This window comes from Tachypleus tridentatus, chromosome 2 (assembly GCF_004210375.1).
Source record: "Tachypleus tridentatus isolate NWPU-2018 chromosome 2, ASM421037v1, whole genome shotgun sequence".
Taxonomy (NCBI): Eukaryota; Metazoa; Arthropoda; class Merostomata; order Xiphosura; family Limulidae; genus Tachypleus; species Tachypleus tridentatus.
The window spans coordinates 34,585,191-34,605,986 of NC_134826.1; the positions used below are offsets into that span (position 1 = coordinate 34,585,191).

Sequence of the window (20,796 nt, forward strand, 5' to 3'; positions counted from 1 at the left end):
CCTGTTAACAGGGTAAATCTGATGGCTATCCAAAAGACCAACGTGTTTCATAAAATGTTTAACTTGAGAACACAAACTAAACACATAAGGTAATCACTTTCATGTAATTGAATCATACCGCTATTGTTTGTATAGCCAATTCCATAGTTTATGTAATTATTTTTTGACTGTTCCTCTTACAAGAATATAACACGTGCTCTCAATTAGGACATATTAACTTGTGATATAATTTTGATTACTTGGAATATTAATCTTTTTAAGTACATTAACGGAGGGAGTCTGGAGCAGTTAAACTTGAACAAAAATGAAGTTCTTCCATGGCCAGTGAGGCTTAAGCTTGCGCTTGACATAGCTCGAGGGATGACATATTTACATTCTCGAGGAGTTTTTCATCGTGACCTGACATCTAAGGTATGGTCAGTTAGTGCATTTTTATAGGTTGCGTTAATTTCTTTATTTTGTCTGTCCTGAAAATGCGCAGAAAAATCATGATAACGAATGTAAATATATGTGTAGATATTTTGTACAACATTCTAAAAGCTTATCAAAGTGTTTTTAAAAGGTCTAAGGTTATACTGTAGAATAATACAAGTTTATTTTATTGATACATTAAGTACAGTAAAATTTAGCTCTAACTAAACTAAAAAAAAAAAAAAAACACATACAAGTTACAGTGTTATCTCTTTATCTGATATAGGCCGTACTTAATATAGGCTTCATTAATGTTGGTTCTAAGGCAAATGGACTTGGACATTTCGGTGTCCTCGATTTCCGTTTGTATTATTCTAGAAATCTTGTATTTAAAGAAGTATTTTGCAATAAAGATAAGATACTAACTTGACTGCAAATGTTTTACGGCTATCTGCTAATGTTAAATAATATTGGGAACACATTACGTACTCTTTGAAGAGGACGTATACGTCAGTGTTTTAGTACAAAATAAAAGAATACTGTTGTGAAAAGTGTAAGTGAATGTATGGGCGCCCACAGGAAATGGAGGGCATTTGCCCCACACATTTCAAACAAAATTGAACGTATTATTATGTAAACTTAACTTCGAAGTTAAACTAAATATTTTTAGTGTATTTTGATCTGTAAATTTATGTTTTTGTTTAAGCACGTATTTTTTTAGTCTGTTGATTTACACTGTAAAAACGGATTCCTTAAATACATGTTTCCCACTCCACACCCCTGAAAATATTCCTCTGCACTCCCGTGAACAAATGATGTGTTTTCAGGCCCATAGTTTCTATCATGAAGGATAACTTGGTTTGAGTGAGATTGTACTAGGTTTCACTATTGTTTATGAAAGCAAGTACAGTTTTTTTTTCAAAATAATTAAGTAGTTGTGTAATTTGACTAATTTTTGAGAAGTAAATTGCACACCTAGCTCTGTCGTTACTGAAAGCCTAACAGATTCAGTGAACTGGTCATAGTAATGGTCTCACTTGGAGAACTTTAAAGGTTACAAATCCTGCTAGAGTGCTCACTTATCCTGTGTCTGCCAGGAATTTGATTTCTCACTCCTGCACTGCACCTGGATCAGCACATACCAAGTTACACCCAAATCTGATAGAGTTGGCTTAACCACTAAACTCTGATGCAAGCTATCTACTGTGCTTCCCCCATGCTTTTAGCTAACCACTTGTTTCTGGTCAGCTTGGACCTCCTGTTCTGATGGCTGGTGTCAATACCTATGCCTAATTTGCTGCTCAGGAAAGTGTTAGCAGTAGGGTGGCAAGTGTCTGCTGACCTTTCACATAGATCTGAAAGTTCTGCCATTGTAACTTTGATACAAAACACAGAATTTACAGAAACCCACAAGGTAAACAGATGCTTCACTCTTCCAGTTCTGGTTGAGGTTCAGGTGAAGGCATTGGTCATGGCTGTGATATTTATCACATGTGCAGACAGTGTGGTGACATATACTCCTTGTGATGTCACATACCCTATGTGAATAAATCTTGCTGCAATGTGCATCCAAGGGGAGCAACAGCACAGCCCTGCCTTGCCTGCTCACTTGAGATCAGTGTGGTTGCCTTGCATTTCCATTGTGAGGAGGTTGCTGGTTGTTAATCTTTCAGTTGGAGTAGTCCTATGTTTTGGAGGCACTTGAGTTGCACCATAGTTGGTGGAGTTACCATTACACCTGTCACCACAGACTGCTTTCTGTCTAAAGGCCAGTTTGAATTTACCATCGTCTTCTGATCCTTCAACTTAGCCTAATGGACTGCTTGATTTTCCACTAGGTTGAATAAATGATGTAGCTCATGCATGAAAGTGTCACAGTTGTCTTTCTATTCCTCAGTTGTTTGTTTGACAGTGTCAAGGGTTGAACTTTTGAGCCCGGGTCCAAGCATTGCACATCGTGATTCTGAGTCCATCATTAAATATAATAATGCCCTAAAATGTTTCATAAAGTCATATACTTTTTATCTATCTCCTTGAACACCAAGGGTAAATATACTTAGCCTTACTCATAGGCTCCTGCAGAAGACAGACTAATATTGTGTTGAAGCATGTACATCTTATGCTTTTACATTGACCATGTGAACTAGCAACAATGGCACATTGAATTCAGTTGTAGAAAATAACATACTCTTAGCTAATTAAATATAAGAATAGTCAAAAAAGAGATTTGAGGCATAATATCTAATTTGGTACTTAATCGTAACTCACTTTTCTATAGACAGATTTTATGGTAATAAAACTTTCCTTTTAGAATGTACTGATCAAACGAGAAAACTACAATTTGACTGCTGTTATAGGAGATTTTGGTTTAGCTGAAAGAATACCAGATGATAAGAGGTATGTCTTCTAATTTATTTTCCTGAAATGTATAGCCTTTTTTGTGTGTAATAAAATTAAAGTAATATATACTTCATATAAGCTTATGTTATTCTTATGTTTTTATTGTATGTAATAAACTTGCTTATAATTTTATATCATTATCTTACTGTGTTTTTCTTACTCTTTTTCTTTGCATGCACTATGTTATACATAACAATAGTAATAATTACTTTTTTCACATAACATTTTTTTTAAGTTAAAAAGACTATTACTATAATGCAAAGACTTAAACATTCCTTTCAGAATCCAATTAGATTATATTTGTTTTGATGCAAAGCTACATAACAGCCTGTCTGTGGAATTTAGTGTTCTAATGCCAACCTAATGGGGAAAAAACTAATTAGAAAGAAGTGCTTGGCAGTAGAATCATAATTTTGAAAGTTCTTATCTTTTAGTTTCAATAAAAAGTAACTGATTTGCTGAATTTTCTCCATTAGTTTATGAATGTTGGGCAGTTAAACATGTCTCTCCAGAAGTATATAATAAGAAATGCATTTTCAGTGATGTCGAGAAACCCACTTGTTGAGAAATTTATATGCAAAAACGGCTCGTTTGGGTTGAGAAAATATTTTACATAGAAGAGCGAACAACGTTTCGACCTTCTTCGGTCATCGTCAGGTTCACAAAGAAAGAGGTAACTGACTGGAAGCTGACCACATGTTTGAAAGGGGTTGTGTAACTGTGTGTCGAAATGTAGAGGGCGGTATTAGATGTTTGAATATATAATTTTATTTATATTAATATAGGTATAAAGGCATTCCTTTATATTGGTTTATTTTGGGTTTAAGTTGTTGTATAAGTAAGGCTTCTTTAATTTTGCGTTTGTTTATGTTTGTTTCTTTATTTAGTATTTGAGTGTTTTCTATGGTTATGTTGTGTTTATTTGACTTGCAGTGTTCGAAAACGTGTGAAGGTGACTTTTATGTTCTTTGAATCTGGTTTCCATTTTCTACTTGTTTCTCAATATAGAAGTCGTTGCAGTTATCACATTGTATTTTATAAATAATGTTGGTGTGGTGTTTGTCAGTGTAGTTTTACATGGTATAGACCTTAGTTTTGTGCGGGTTTTGAATAAATTTGGTATTAACTGGAATGTCATATTTTGTTACTAATTTTGCCAAATGTTGGTTATTTGTTTGCTGATGTCAGAATATATGGTATACAGCAGTATATGGTTTCGTGGTTTTTTTGATTCGTGAGCTGTATTTACTTTAGTTGGTTGATTTTGCTTTCTGTCTGGGTGTGTGCGTATAATGTTTTCTACGGTTTGTGGAGGAAACTTATTGATGTTGATGAAGTATTGTTTTATTTTGTCTAATTCATCGTTAATTTTATCTGGTGAGCATAGTTTTATGGCTGTGTTTATTTGGTTTCTTAGTATGTTGAGTTTTTGTTTTGTTTCATGTGCTGAGTCCCAAGGAATGTATAATCCAGTATGGGTGATTTTTCGGTGGATTTCTGTTTTGAATTGTGTGTCAGTTCTTGTAATTTTGAGGTTAAGAAATGATATTTGATTGCTTTCTTCCTGTTCACATGTGAAGTTAATGTTGGGATGTATAGAGTTAATGTGATTGAAAAAATTTTCAAACACCACACCAACATTATTTATAAAATACAATGTGATAACTGCAACGACTTCTATATTGGAGAAACAAGTAGAAAAAATGGAAACCAGATTCAAAGAACATAAAAAGTCACCTTCACACATTTTGAACACTGCAAGTCAAATAAACACAACATAACCATAGAAAACACTCAAATACTAAATAAAGAAACAAACATAAACAAATGCAAAATTAAAGAAGCCTTACTTATACAACAACTTAAACCCAAAATAAACCAATATAAAGGAACGCCTTTATACCTATATTAATATAAATAAAATTATATATTCAAACATCTAATACCGCCCTCTACATTTCGACACACAGTTACACAACCCCTTTCAAACATGTGGTCAGCTTCCAGTCAGTTACCTCTTTCTTTGTGAACCTGACGATGACCGAAGAAGGTCGAAACGTTGTTCGCTCTTCTATGTAAAATATTTTCTCAACCCAAACAAGCCGTTTTTGCATAGAAATGCATTTTATTACTTACATATAAAGTGTAAAAATTTCATTTTCACTTTAAAATTAGTGTAGAAAATGTACACAATTACTGGATGTTTTATAAAATACTATGGATAAATGTTTCTTCATCAGGGGATTAACACTGCTCTTTTCATTAACAGACATTTATTCTGCATGAGATTTTAATGTCAGATGAAAAAGAAAAGAAACTTTTAAAATATGTATACAGATATTTAGTTTATTCCAGATGCAGATGCTCCCCAGTGGCACAGCAGTATGTTTGTGGACTCACCACTAGAAACTGGGTTTTAATACTGATAGTGGACAGAGCACAGATAACCCATTTTGTAGCTTTGTGCTTAATTCCAAACTAACCAACCATAAGACTAACCAGTTGATATTTGATGTTGCCACCCCCCAAGTGACACAGCGGGCATGTCTGTAGATTCATACCACTTGAAACTGGGTTTCAATACCCTTGATGATATTCCATTGTGTAGCTTTGGGCTTAATTCCAAACCAACTAACCGTATCTGATATCAAACTAGAATACATATACTGATAGTTGTAAGAAAAATGATGGTTGTAGTACATGATCAAAGAGTAGACATGTAAAGCTTTCTTTAACTCAACACAGTTTACCAAGTGCTGATTTTGTTGAAATGTAGAAATATTTAGTGAAAATTTACAGAACAAGTACAGTTATGTCTTGATATTGATAGAAGACAGTAAACATTTTAATAGGCTTAAATAATTTGTAGCTTCCCAGTGGCACAGCAGTATGTCTGCAGACTCACACTGCTAGAAATTGTGTTTTAATACCAGTAGTGGACAGAGCACAGATAACTCATTGTGTAGCTTTGTGCTTAATTATAAACAAACAATTAGATGCAGATTGTATACCAATTAATCTTATAACACATAGTAGTTTCAAACATTGTAATTGTGACCTGCCTTTTCTGCTAAATCATATTATTGAGTAAAAGGTTATGGAAACACCAAATGTAGTAGATATGGAGTGGTTGACATATTATTATTTTCTTCTTTACTTTAACTCGTAATTTCATATAATTATGTAGTTTAAAATTTTGTAGTGGTCAGTTCATATAATATTTTACATTTTATCTGTAATGTTCAGAACTCTGACCTTTTTCCCCTTTTTTTTACTGAATGTAACTTTAATATATTCCAATGACCTGGCTTAAGATGCTGTATTATTTATTTTAGTGTTTTATATACCTTGTATATTGAAACACTTGTGTTTCTTCAAGGTACTGCAATGAAATAACAAATTTAAATGTTGAAAATCTTACATTCTTTGAATATTTTGCTTTTGATGCAGATAAAACAACATGTAGTTTTAGTCTACCAAAGAATAATTTTTGTAGTTCTAATTGTTCATTTTTAGTTATTGCATGGATTTTATTTTTTATGAACATTAATTTAAACTTCTGTCTCATAACTGATGATTTCAGACAGATATTTAAAATTAACACTAACTATGAAACATGTAATTAGTTGTTCTGTTTCATTTAGTGATCAGGAACACAGACTTCCAGTTGTTGGTTCTCCGTATTGGATGGCACCAGAGTGTTTGAAAGGAGAATGGTATAATGAAAAGGTAAGATTTGTGGAATAAGAAAATACTAAAATAAAAGATTGTTTGAAAATTCAGATAATTATCTGAACCATTTGTTTATAAAACTACTACAAGTGAGCTGTACTAAAAAGATACATTTTACTTCATATAGGGGGTGAAAATGTGGGTATAAGTTACTGCACATTTTTATAAAAAGATTCCAACATATACATATATTCTTTAAATGTGGAGTTCTCAAGTTTGTCACACGACCCAGATTAATTTTTAATCATGCTGCCACAATAACAGATTATGATTTAAGCCATTTTATGTGTACATACAGTTGAAAATTTAAAGAATTTAATGTGGACATAAAGCTTTACTTCAGTACTTTGCAATAAAAGTTATTAAGATGTAATAGTGAAAATTTGTAAATTAATAAAAATTATATCTTAATAAAAGTTATTAAGATGTAATAGTGAAAATTTGTAAATTAATAAAAATTATATCCAAACCTTTGTGAGTTCTGTATTTTTTAAGTCTAATGAGGTTTACACAATCTAACTACACATCAGTTAAACATTTTTAACTGTAATAGGCAAATGTACTGCTCTCTAAGTGAATAAGGTACAATGGAAAATAGTAGCTGTAAAAAATCTTCTTTTGGAGATTAATTTCTATTGTTTTTAAAAGAATGCATTGAAACTTAATTGAAAAAAAATCTATCTAGTAGGAGACCTGCAAGTGACTAAATTGATTCATTATAATATACAAAATACTGTATTTAAAAAAGATATATGTTTGAGCACTCATACTGTTTCAGATAATCAAGTCTAAGGTTGTACGCATTTTATAGGCTTTTGTAATTTAACAGTTAAAGGGGAGGGTTACTGTAGAAAATAAAATTAGTTTTTTGTGCAATAATTATTAGGTTAGTTATAACTTTTAAACACTTGATACATGTAAAGTTTACCATAATGCATATGATGTCACAGAAACGTAGAATAACAGTAGTAACCATATTAGTGTACAGAGTTTTCAGTGATGGTTATTACATACGGTGTGGAAACAAGGAGTGTAAATATGAAAAAAGGATATAGTTTACAGGAGCAAAGGAGATAAAGATAAATCATTATTTAGACTTCCTGTCATTATCAGGCATTAAGCTTAATAAATTAAGGGCATTTCATCAAATAGGAGAGCCAGGTTGCTTAGCAGTATTTCTAGGACTGACATCAAGAACATGTTTTGGTATGAAGTGATCATTTTGTGTGTATTAGTTTGTTTTAATATTTTAGTTAGTGATTCATGAGAATTGATTAAATATTATAACCTTTAATCTATAATGGTTGCTTTCTCATATTTTGGGATGATTAACATTAAATCAAATAAATATAATAAAATTTGTACAAATGATATCAAGTGCACTGTAAATAGATAACTAGGATTTTAGTTTGAAATAATATGTTACTGTACAAAAAAATTATTCCTCTAATGAGTCAGTGGTTTGTTTACAGACTTACAATGCTTAAATCTGAGGTGTCATTCCCCACAGTGGATAGGGAGGGTGTAGATAACTCTGTATGTGGTTTTGAGCTAAAACAAACTAAAGAAATTAACATTTAATCTCAATAAGAATAAACATCATTTTTAAAATATGCATTATTAATACATTAATCATCAAAGATCATGACAAATTGCAAGGATTTATATGGTGTCAACATAGGTTATCTGTATAAATATAATAATAACTGGACTTGAAATTTCAGTTATACCACCAGTACCATAGAGAAAGATTAATAAAAAAGAAAGCTAATTCTTTAAAATATTCACCAAATGAATGTTAAAGCAGTAACAATTGTTTTCATTGTTATAATGCATATGGCAGTTTCTAATGCTGAAGTAACATTTTAAAACCTAAGATTGTTTAGTACTGTTCAACTGAAATGATATATGGATTCATTGATTTCAGCTAAAATCTGTAGTTTTAAAATATGAACACTGTGTTGGTATTTTACAATTAAGAAAAATGCAGCATGAATGTTAAAGAAATTTTAGATGACATATAAACCTCTCAGTCTGACTTACTTTTCTTGTTGACCTACTTACTTTACCAAAGAAAGGTTTCCAGTAATTCCCTTAACCATTGAGAAACAAATTAATTGTAAATATCTATACTTAGTTTTACTCTCCTTATATGTTATGAAAGTGGTACCCAGAACAAGGTAGTTCACAATATCTGTGTGTTCTTTTGTTAGCCAGTCTGCCACTGAATATTTAACTTGAACTGTTTTAATATAATTTTTGTGCTATGTCATCTAAAGTTATTTAGTAGTCAGCTATACCTACTAGCATTTGTACTCCAAGTCTCTGATATTTTTTCTGTTCATCAGTATGTTGATAGTATCAGTCTTTCAGCAGATATATTTAATGTATGTACTCCAAGTTTCTGATCTTTTCATTTTACATCAGTATGGTAACAATATCAGTTCCCCTATTAATTTGTGGTGTTCTTGCAATCATTGTATAGAAAGTTGTTCAACATATCTTTATTCTGTTCTGTACAGGCTGATATCTTCTCTTATGGTATCATTCTATGTGAATTGATTTCCAGAATTGAAGCAGACCCAGACATCTTGCCAAGGACTGAGGTTATTGAAATATCTTATCATTATTAATATTTAAAATATGGATAAGTTCTTTTTTTACACTCCTTAACTTTTACCCCAAAGTGATATGAATAAACTTTTTGATACAGAATTATGATCTTGTTGCAACAATTTGTCTTTAATTTATTTTTGATAAAAAATAATTCAAGAAAATGTTTTATAGATTATTTAAAATTTGATTTGAAAAACAAGAGCTTACCTCCATCATAACTTATAGTGAAATAGCAACATGTCTATAGGAAGCAGAAGTGACTGTAGCTGGTTGGATTAGCATTATTCTGATAGAGGGCATAAAAGGTGACTAACTACATTATATTGTCATGTAAAGAAGATTGTACAGGTCATATAATGCCAAGCATTAAATGGAAGTAAAGAGTGAACAGAGAGACCGATTAAAAAGTCTAAACCTTGGCAACAGCCAGGATTATAGTCAAAGGTTATAGTAAACATCATATTTTAATTTTATCTCTTGGTGAAAAATATTAATTTTAATATGTGAAAATTGAAGTGTTGGAGATCCCTAAACCTCTGTAGTGCTTTTTTTTTTTATAGTTACTGGATTTAAGAAACTCCTTCTTTTGGTTATAGCTCTATGTTCTTAAAGTTTTATAGAAAAGAAGTAACAGAGGGTGTAAAGAATTATATATGAAAAACTTGTTTTGAAGTTAATATATTTTAATCTGTCAGACCATGCACTACTTGGATGCAACAGTTAAGGTGTCCTTAAGATATTAATTTAGTTTGATAATATAATGAAAATATTACATATTAAAGACTTTTGAAGAACAATATTGTGATGTTGAATTGAATTAATACCAAATTAATTCAAATAATCTTTTTTTTCAAAGATTATTAGTAATCCCCATTTTATTACCTTATTTTCAACTTCCCAAATGTTTTTCCTATATAAATCAAAGGAGGCATAAAGACCATGTACTATAGTTACTTATTTTATCTTATGACTTTTTTTTTATGAGTGAAGCTGTTGATGTGTAACAGTAGAACTGAGTTGTGTTTAAATATTTATTAGAACTAGGTATATAATTATAGATAATACTGTTGTGTATGCTTGTTATTCTGATAGCACATATGTAACATTTTTACTAATTGCTCATAAAAAGAAATTCTAGTTTGTCAAGTTTGAAATAATAATTGTTATGTATGATGATTCACCCCAGACATAATTCATTATGTTACATGCTATAATTTAACTGAGACGAGTCTCTGATTTATTGTTACGTATTTTAAATAGCTGGAAATTTTAATTTTAATTTATCAAATTTATTATATTTGCCAACAAGATTGATACACACAATTTTCTTTCTTAATACAAATATATTTTAACATACAAACAACAGTATGATTTATAATAGCAATTATTACAAATAATGATTTACATACAAATGTTTTCCAAACTTACAAACAATATTGGTCTGGGTGTGAATATTATATTGACAGTTCATGATGAGGGAATGAATTCTGAGTTGATATTGGTATAGTCCACTTAACGGCTAGCTAGCTAACTGCTTCACTGAGCATGTGTAAGTTTTTCACTGATGAAAATACCAAATGTTCTTATAAAAATACTATTGTCCAAAATTAATTCTCTGAAGTTAAATGGTTTATAATGTTTGAAATCTACAAACATTACTGATCAGATATCTGTAGTTTCTCAATTGATAAGTGTTTATCATAGTTATAATTTCCAAGGTCTATAATATACTACTGTAGCAAACCAACAATATATAAAACTGTTTCTTAACATTGTATTGGTTAACTTTTATAAGCTTGAGAGAAGAGTTTTTAGACATGTCAGTTGCCAACAGTACCAGCACTCACTAGTATTACATACTCACATAGTACATTATTGATTCTTATATTTGAGAATCTTCTACAAACTTAGAGAATAGGTGGGATTTTTGCCATATACATTTAATGATATAAGTTACATATATTTCTAAATCTACGTTTAACAAAAACAAATATATAATACTAACTCCATTATGTGTCTGATTAGAAAATATGAAGATGGTACACCTTTAATCAATATTTTGTTATAATAACCATCTTTAGGTGTTTAAATTTTGTAAATAAAAGTAGACTTAATTGACAAGGAGTGTATGAATAATAGTGTCTTCATGTCAAATAAGATATAACTCTGAATGTAGTACAACTTTTGGAAACTGTACAATAATTGTAACTGAAAAATATTAGCCAGAAATTGTGGTATTAAGTTGTAGATGATGTAACATTATCAGAAAACGTGAAGCAGTAATAAATACTGGATATGATGTAAAAGACACTTTCACTTCAAGCATTTTTTATGTAATGAGTCTATAAACAGTTTAACTGCTTAAACATATTCTTGTCTTACAAGTTCATAATTGTAATTGCTGAATGACTGATGAAAAAAACATAACATTACTTAACATCTGATTGACACTCTTCTAGAATTTTGGAGTAGACTACAAAGCTTTCAGCAAGATGTGCCCAGACTGTCCTCCTGGTTTTTTAAAATTAGCTCTGCACTGCTGTAGGGTAGGTCTTCAAAACTTGGATTCTCTATGTATAATTTGTGTATGAAGTGTGATTTTATCTTCCATTGTTATAAGTGTCATCTCCCAGTTTATTGGAAGAAATGGAATTTTTGTGTTAACAGTTTTGAATATCTGGATATTTTTATATATTTAAAAAATAATCTATCTGTACTTTGTTATATATTTTGTCTTTTGTTTTATTAAATTAGCATAATAGATGCAAATCTACATTTATGCACTTTTATTCCTATTTATAGCTAAAGACTGTATACTTTATATATTTAGATTGATCCTAAACATCGTTCATCCTTCAGAGTAATATCTGATGAATTGGAGGCTATGGTTTATCCTGAAAAATCAAAGTTCAATGGAGTAGCACACAGAAATAAACATTCCCCTTCCCCTAAGGAAAGAGATGAAGACGACACGGAAAACTACAAAAGTGTCCAAGCTATCTGTAAGTGTTCTTGAGTTAGAGCTGTATCTTCCATTTTTATGTGCTTCAGCAGAGTTTATCAACCCAGGTAGTTCATGATTGTTGTAGATCTTTAAATATAAAAGTTATAGTTTACATGCCTAAAACTAGTGAATAATTAGAATCTAATAGGCATAAAAAACAGTCTGCAATTCACATGAAAAAAATAAAGGAAAATAGAAACTAGCAGTCAGCTATGTAGAATGATTTAAGTATTTATAATTTTGATCCTCACAGAAGGGTTAAATATTGCACCTTGTTTTCCTGCTTCATAGAATGAACAGGTGCAACTCACGAGTGGCAGGAAATATCAGTGTATAGAATATACAAGGTGGATTAGCCAAGTGGCAGTAAATATATTGTGTACTAAGAGATTAATTTATATTTTTGAAATTAATTACCATTTTTAAAAGAAGATGTGAAATTTGACATGATAATAAAAAAATTCAGAATATTTGTTAAAGTAATTCAAGTTCTGATTTTATTATTATAAAATCAATTTTATGACATTTTTTAGTATTTTAACAATTGTCCATTATATTGTGAAGTTAGCAAATAAGTTTAAATTTTCAAATTAATCTCTGTACTTGGTCAATTGGTGGGAAGTATATCTGAAAAAAAGCAAATCACAGCTGTAAGTATAATCCAGCTGTTACCTGGAGAAAAAATAAAATCATCACTTTAATTTTACCTGTTGTAAGTCACTTTGGTGATTTATACTACTGTAAACAACAGATGAATTTGGACATTTAAACTTCTCTGAAGAATCTCAAATTTGTTACCTTAGCTACTCTCAGCAATAGACGGATTTGGTAATTTGTACAACTGTAAATAACAAATTGCATATGTAGAGTTTTGTGAAGAATTAATTTATTTGATGATTTATCCTACTGTGAGAAACAGATTAACCTGATGACTTATTTATCCCACAGTAAACAATATATTAATTCGGTTATTTAGATTTTCATGAACAACAGGTTAATTTGGTGATTTTAGTCCACCATGGACAAAAAATATTATTGTAGAATGTGCCTAGTACTATATTATAACTTAAATGAAAGTGTTTGAATTTAAAAGTTTTTAAAAATTGTATAATATTTGAGAAGCTATGGATGAAAAGGGTTTATTTGAAATAAAAGTGGCTTTCATTTTATAAATGTTATAATACTTTTGTAAATTTAGCCTTTCATTAGTAAACACAAGTAAATATTTTCACTCCTTTTTTATAGTATCTAGCTTGTGCTTAAGAAGACAAAAAAGAAAAATTCAAAATCAGAACCATCTTTTAAGTATTGGGAAATTTGAGTTAGAAAAGAATGGTGTTTTGTATATTTTTTTGTGTAAAGTGACAGACATACAACTCTATGTTTTATAGTAAAAGTGGTGACTGGGTTCTTATTTTTCATATAGATTTCTTTTGTACAACTAGATAAAAATCTCAGTGAACATACTTGACTCACATCAGGCAACACACATGCTAATTCTTTAATGGGGTATGGCTTTTACAAGCTGTGGCAAAAGTAAAAGAAGAACATAAAAATTAAGTGTTTGAAAGTACTAAACGATATGTGAAACTTAATAAAAGCCTTTAAAAACAAAACAAAAAAATGTCATTATAATGAGTTTCTCATAAAAGCACATAATATATATACAGGACAAAAAAACTTAAGAAATAAGTAACTGGATTTTATAGCTTCCTGTTATTTTTCAGAGAAAAGAGAAATATGTAGGAGAGGATTTTATTATGTTGGTATACATACATGAAGATCAAATGGAACATAACTTACATAAGGCAACAAAATCTGTGCAATGGTAAATATTTAATTAGCTTTTCAATAAGATTAGCTGAAATACCCACCCTCTGGATTGGTATAAGTACTAGTTCCTGTGAAAGACTATTGGGCCTTTTCTGAATCGCCTGACAGTTCTACAAAAATGCACTCATACTTGACATTCAGTAATGTTCATTATCTATGAGAAAAAGGATTTTATTGAAATTTTAGTTTAAAAATTAGCAATCATAATAGATTTACATCACAGAGTGGATTCTACTGAGGTGTCTGTGTGTGGATGCAGTTATCAATGAAAGTGCCTTACTTTTCTATTGCAACATTTATAATATTTTCACTAAAGAAATACCAATTTTTTGTGTGTCTGTTTAATGCTTTATTCTTATTGGCTGTGCTTTAACATTTGTTTATGTTTTAATGACAATCCACTTCAAATTTTTATAAATTAACCCACCGAATGCTGAATTACAGTTCTTTTTTTTAATTTTAGGAGTTTTTTCTGTTGGTTTACCAGTGAACAAGTTTATATCTAACAACCCTCTTTAAAAGTACAAGCTTTTTATTATATGGCTTAAAATAAGCAACGTGTTGTACATTTCAGTACCTTGCTGAAACCTATTTTTGATTTTGTGTTAAAATGTATTGTGATAGAAATCCTTAAGCTGTTTTGTGATAATGAAATAGGTTATTAAAATATGAATGAAACCTTATAACTTTCCATCTCATTTTATATAATACAACAAAGTTCTATGTTTAAAATGTTTGTATTGGGTAAAAACAGTTTCATAATATACAACTTGTACCTTAGAAATTGGTCAAGAAGTAGTTTTACAAGGTTTGTAGCTTTCATACACTCACCCTTCACACATGACTGTGTAGGGAGAGTATGTGGACATTATGTTATTTAAAACATAAAACTTACTTTTATGTAACACATTTTGTTTTAATAGTTTTTGATATTTTGTTTAGTCATTAACCATAGAAATTGGTCTGAAGATAACCAACAGTTGATGCCAGTTGAAACTCCTCGTAAGGTCAGCTCCTCAAGTGCTTCTCCAGCAGTTACTCCAAAAGACATTGGAGATGTAATGTCAGAGGATGACCCCTACTACAAGCCCAACAGCAGCTCTCAGAATCCCTTCAATACCCATTTCCCTTTCAAGGGACAAAAGAAGATTGTAGAACAGTCAACATTTGTGTCACCTAGCTATTCTTATGACCTTCCTTCTCCTTCAGGAGCACCAACTCCTCCTGGCAGTCCTATCAGTCCTGAGGAATCTTTGTCTCTGCTAAAATTAACTCAGTCCATAGGTCTTCAAAGACTTTCTGTACACTCTCAAGCTCCTTCTCCAATGTTACTGCAGCAGAGGTTGACAGAGATTTACAGTTGTGTATCAGATATTTATCTTCCTGAATCCCTAAACTCCCTTTGTTCCGGAACCAACAGTTGAAAACACACTGGTAATACCACGTTCCGTCCAGAATAATTCCTTAAGTTGCATGCCAGGTGAGGAAGGAAAAGAGAATGTTGGTTTAGTATCATCCACTGTAGGTTCCACTTCATTGCCATTTTTGCAGCACAGTCAAATTTTTTCCAGTGCCAAAGTACATAGTTCCTGTAAAAATTTCAAATCAGCTGGAATATGGAACACCAGTAACCAGTTTTCTTGTTGCTTTGAAAAAAAGGAGAAGCTGGAGAATTGCCTTAGTTTTGAGAAATATTCTAGTCGAGGGGCCCTGGGAAGGAAGAGGCCATCATCTTACCACACTGTTGATTCCAGTTGTTACTGTGGTGTCCCCTGCTCACCAAGCGTACCTGAAATAGTGTTGCTAAATGGAAAAAGTAATAGTTACAGTGATGTGGAGTCTAGTTTAGAGGAATTAAGTGTGCATGACCAGTACTCTGTTACAAAAGATAATAGAACCTTTACCACTTGTCAGCCTACAAAGAATCTTTTGTTATGTAAAGAAATTAATCCTTCTGGCTGTGAGCCTATTGTCTGTAATGAATGGGCAAGTGTGTCTTGTCAGAATATAATTTGTAGTGAAGTTACTGAAGGTTCTGAAACAGTGATTCATCAGCCTTGCCCAAGTTCTTTTCATTATAGTAATGGAAAGGTTTTTCAACCCAAAAGGACAGCTAAATTTCCAAAAAACAACTGAGGAGCAAAATAAAAGGTATAGAATAATTCACTTGTTATTCAGTATTCATGGGTACTTTTGTCCATAGCTGTACTGTATATTAAATTATTTTGAACATTTCATGTTTTATTAATGTATACTTGTAAAGTGGGTTATAGCAGCTATTTTTGTTAAATATGCAGAATTTGCAATTAGTTTTGTGTACTATTCACTGGATTAACATAACTTCATACAATTTTAAACTAACATTCTGAATAAATTACAGTGAAAGTAGTGACTTTTCCAGGAAACAGTGGTGCACTAATTATATTTTAAGCTTTTATAATTATCACAACAAGGAGAAATGATAATCATTTACATTATATTATTTTTTATAACCTGTTAATTTGTTAACATGATTTGCTATATCAGTTCTTAAATTTTGAGTTTGTTAATCTGATGTCTTTAGAAAAATGTGTTCTATATGTATTAAATAGTTTTATTTTGTGTATATTTTTACAATCAATAATTTGCACACAATTCATAATTTATTCCAAATTCGAGTTAAGTATGTGAATTTTATGGTTTTATTTTGATATTAAAATAATTTTGTGTGTGTGCTTTGTTTTTTGCTGTAGGAATTAAAAGATAATGAGTGGAGATTTTTTATTCAACTGTAATGTTTATAATAAACTACTGTTTTGTCTTTTACAGGTTAGATTAAAGAAAAAAGAAAGCCACAAAAAAGATTGAAAGAAAAATTATAATTTTATGTAACATAAAAATGATTTTTAGTAATTTTTTGTTAAGTTAAACTCTAAAGAAGTTACTTGTCTTTCGGAGAAAATTTTAAAACATTAGCAAGAGAGATGGTTTATAATAAAACCTTTTATTTTATGTTAATAGAAAATTCTGATTAAAACTTTTAAAACTACTTGATCTTGTAATCTTTGCCAGCCAAATATATGTATCAGTTGCTTGAGTTAAACTTTAGTGTTTTAACTAGTTAACATTTTTTGTTGGCTTACTTGGATGCAACATGTCTTTTTTGACAGGATTTATGCATGTAATATCTTAGGAGCTCTAAAGAACTAAAGAAAATCTTCAGTGTGTTGTAAACATTTGGTTAAGTGTTTGTTGATGTTTAAATTTTGTAACTATTACAGAATGTTTGGGATACTTCAGTAAACTATAGTGAATATAATAAAAACAACTTTATTTTTAGAGCAAATTAAATTTTTGTTCAGAATTTTTTGCTTAAATAAAAAGTAAAGTTACATCAAACTGTTGACTAATAAAACAATTTAAATATAGAGATCTTAAGTTATTTCATGTATAAATTTACTGACCTGTGGGAAGCATAAGATATTTTGGTGATAATAGCTTGAAAAAATAAACAATCATATGAGTAATTTGAACAAAATTCCTTGTGTTGATTGGAAGTCTGTAAATAACTTTAATACCAAGTACTTAATAGTTCTTAAGAAACTTTGAAATAGTAAGTATTATACAGTAGTTTACTTTTTTCAATGTGACAGTAAAGTAGTTTTTTATTTTTAAAAGAAGTATTTATGGTCATTGAACTTTGGTGAATTTTTATAAAGTAAATTTGTTTGGTAAGCCTTAAAGCCCTTGATTCATGCAAGTCTGCTAGAATCCTTTATAGTGAGAAATCTTCACTTTCAAAGAAATGATTTTTTTAGAATTAATTTTTGTGATAGATAGTTGTTTTCTAATTAAAGGCAGCTTTATAGTAGTTTTTCTAATATTTTAAATTGAGTGGCCTTTTGTAAAGTTGCTCATCATGACCCTATGGTCAGTTAATAAAATTAATTTAAGAAAACATTCTGAGATTTTGAAAATATGTATACAAATATGAAGTGTTTTAGTCAAGTAGAGTAATATACTATTCAGATGTTCTTAAGTTATTGAGAGAATCAGTGTTGATGATGATCTTGGTTCATCTAATAATTCTAGTTTACCAGCTTTTTCTTTCTCTATTAGAAGTATCATAATTAAGTCTTTTTATTTTTCCTAAATTGCACATGTAAACATTAAAGTATAAAAACTGTGATTTTAAAGATAAACATTATTATTGAATTACATTCTTTTAATATTCAACAATTAAAGATATTTAAATTTATATTGTATATAAGATTTTGTTTCATTTGGTATGTATACAAACCACATATAGAATCACATTTACTCAACTAAAAAGGAATCAGTTGTTTGCTTATTACATAAAGAGATGAAATTTATATAATTGTGTAAACACAATACTCTCCGTTTCCAAGTTCTCAATTATGAATTATCAGTATTTGTTTTAAGAACCTCAGTTTTTTCTAATATAAAAGTGTCACTCTCTCTATATTCAGACACACACACATATATATATTTTTTCATCTATAATTTAGCAGTCACATGATGAAGACAATATATTTTCCAATAGAAATGTGTTTTCTGCATCTTAACACTAGTGTTATTCAATATTGCAGAAATGTTTGCAAATAATTTTCTGAAAAATATCAACTAATCAAAATTTTTTGTGACATAATTACATACCAAAATATCCATTCAAACTATGTGTGTTCAGTATTTTTAAAGCAAAATTTTGTATTTTTATAGTATTTACTGAAGTTCTAGTCACTTTAAATTTTATAAATACTCAGCATTTTATTTAAATAAGATTCTTTTTGTTGTTGATGCCTCATGTGAAACAAAATAATATACTTCTACAGATGTATGTAGATGTTAAAGAATAATTTGAATATAAAACAGATGATGTAATATATAGTTATTTTTTAAGAGTTGAGATATGTTTATATGAAGCTTTTTCATATATTATTAAAAACAGCAGAACTGGCTGTTCACAGTGATGCATTTTCTCTCTCCAAACAATATAAACCACATTGTTAGAGCTGAAATTATTTCTTCTGACAGTTGGTACAATAAATCTGAGTTCCAAATAATTACTACCATAAGCGAAAATTAGTTTTTAATTATTGGTAATTGATTAAGAGTGTATTATTGTTTGAATAAAGTGTTAAGAATACTACAGAAAAGTTTGAAAGCAAGAAAATGATGTTTCAGTTTTTTATTCGTTTCAAAAGTACAACAAACTGAATTTCTGACCTGAAAGTTAATACACACTAACAGAGAAAGAGATTTTTGGTAAACTAGAAAGTGTATGGTTTCTATATCATATCTTCCAGTAATTTAATAAAATATTTACCAAATGAATTGTATCTTTCTGGTTATTCTAAACATAGATGTAAAAAATAAATCATCAAAGAGGTGTAAAAGTGTACCACAATTCCTTCACAGTAGTGAGAAACTGCTAACTGGAAGTTTAGAGAATACCAGGTTACAGAGTGTGTTTAACTGGATTTATTATGAGGAAAGAGTTAAAACACTAATGATTCACAATATTCTTTACTACAAACATCAAAGTTGCAATACACTATAAAATACAAAACAGGGACAAGTGTTTGTGGGTTCGGGTGTGGAACTGGTAAGAGGTGTGGAGAAATATCTAAAAGATTTCTCTTACCATTTCAGTGTGACTTCCTCCCCTTTGTAAACCAAACTTAAACGAAAATAAAAATACCGAAGAAAGTCGAAACGTTGTTCGCTCCTCTACGTAAAAAAAAATTCTCAACCCAAACGAGCCGTTTTTACATAAATATTTTTCTCTACAAGTGGGTTTTCTCGACATCACTGAAAAATAACCCTGATAAGTTAAGACGAAACACAAGTTAAAGAGAACTAAACGTATTCTCTGACTTTCCTATTTAAAAATTCCAGTTGTGATGGCATGTTCTTATCAGATGACGTGACACATCCTCCTAACCAAACGACGACACAAATTTCAGAGTTAATTTATAACAATATATAAGCCCGAGAAAAACCGAGCCACCCAAAAGGTTATTTTATTGTCTACGGAACATATAAAAAGCATTTGACACGGGAACGAAACGAACGTCTTCCGTGTGGGCGAGGAGACGACGCATTGGTATTTAGGCTAATTACTGATATGGTGACAACCAATAGTGAAGACGAAAAGGGTACCGGCATAGCCGTAATTAAGCACATTTTCCTGTTCCAGGGGTGATTGTTGATCACAATAAGTAAAGTTGTGCTACTAAATGTGATTTAATTGTCGTAATCGTTTGACAGCAACCCTCACATCCAGGGGCGTAGATCCTGGGGGGATGGGTGGGATACATCCCCCCTTCATTTTAGGTGGGGGGTATGGTACATACAATCATCCCCCCCTACAATTTGGTCTGTTGAATTGTTTTATTGCATCACAGGCCTACAAATTGTGTGTTCTCGTGTTCTTACCAATTGAATTACATAATTAGGCCTAGATGTAGGCTTTTTCAGGATCTAAAATGTACATCTTTAATATAGGCATGCTTCTAAGCTTTTCGATCTAAGCGATAGTTCGTAAGTATCAGTCAGTAAGCCTAAGTATACATGCAAGGTTTGCAAGCACTATCACAGAATCTAGCTACGTCTTGTACGTAGTGCAAAATTAAGTAAAATTTTCATCACAACAGATTGAAAAGAGCATAAAATTCGAAATCAGTGATGACGAGAAACCCACAACCCACTTGTTGAGAAATTTATATGCAAAAACGGCTCGTTTGGGCTGAGAAAACACTTTTTTTCTTTGTGAACCTGACGATGACCGAAGAAGGTCG

At 30.5% G+C, this 20,796-nt stretch overlaps 1 protein-coding gene across 3 annotated transcripts in view; it reads left to right on the plus strand.

Moving 5' to 3' along the window:
* LOC143240713 (dual specificity testis-specific protein kinase 2-like) overlaps nucleotides 1-19,327 on the plus strand; it is a 68,599-nt gene extending 49,272 nt beyond the window's left edge. For all 3 annotated transcript variants that reach the window (XM_076483625.1, XM_076483646.1, XM_076483635.1), the window contains exons 5-12: nucleotides 262-411; nucleotides 2,723-2,808; nucleotides 6,456-6,540; nucleotides 9,066-9,149; nucleotides 11,619-11,705; nucleotides 11,990-12,161; nucleotides 14,939-16,147; nucleotides 16,805-19,327. In XM_076483625.1, coding sequence (XP_076339740.1) covers nucleotides 262-411; nucleotides 2,723-2,808; nucleotides 6,456-6,540; nucleotides 9,066-9,149; nucleotides 11,619-11,705; nucleotides 11,990-12,161; nucleotides 14,939-15,420 — 1,146 coding nt within the window. In that variant the 3' untranslated portion in view covers nucleotides 15,421-16,147; nucleotides 16,805-19,327. The remainder of the gene's footprint in view (nucleotides 1-261; nucleotides 412-2,722; nucleotides 2,809-6,455; nucleotides 6,541-9,065; nucleotides 9,150-11,618; nucleotides 11,706-11,989; nucleotides 12,162-14,938; nucleotides 16,148-16,804) is intronic.
* The last annotated feature ends 1,469 nt before the right edge of the window (nucleotides 19,328-20,796 follow it).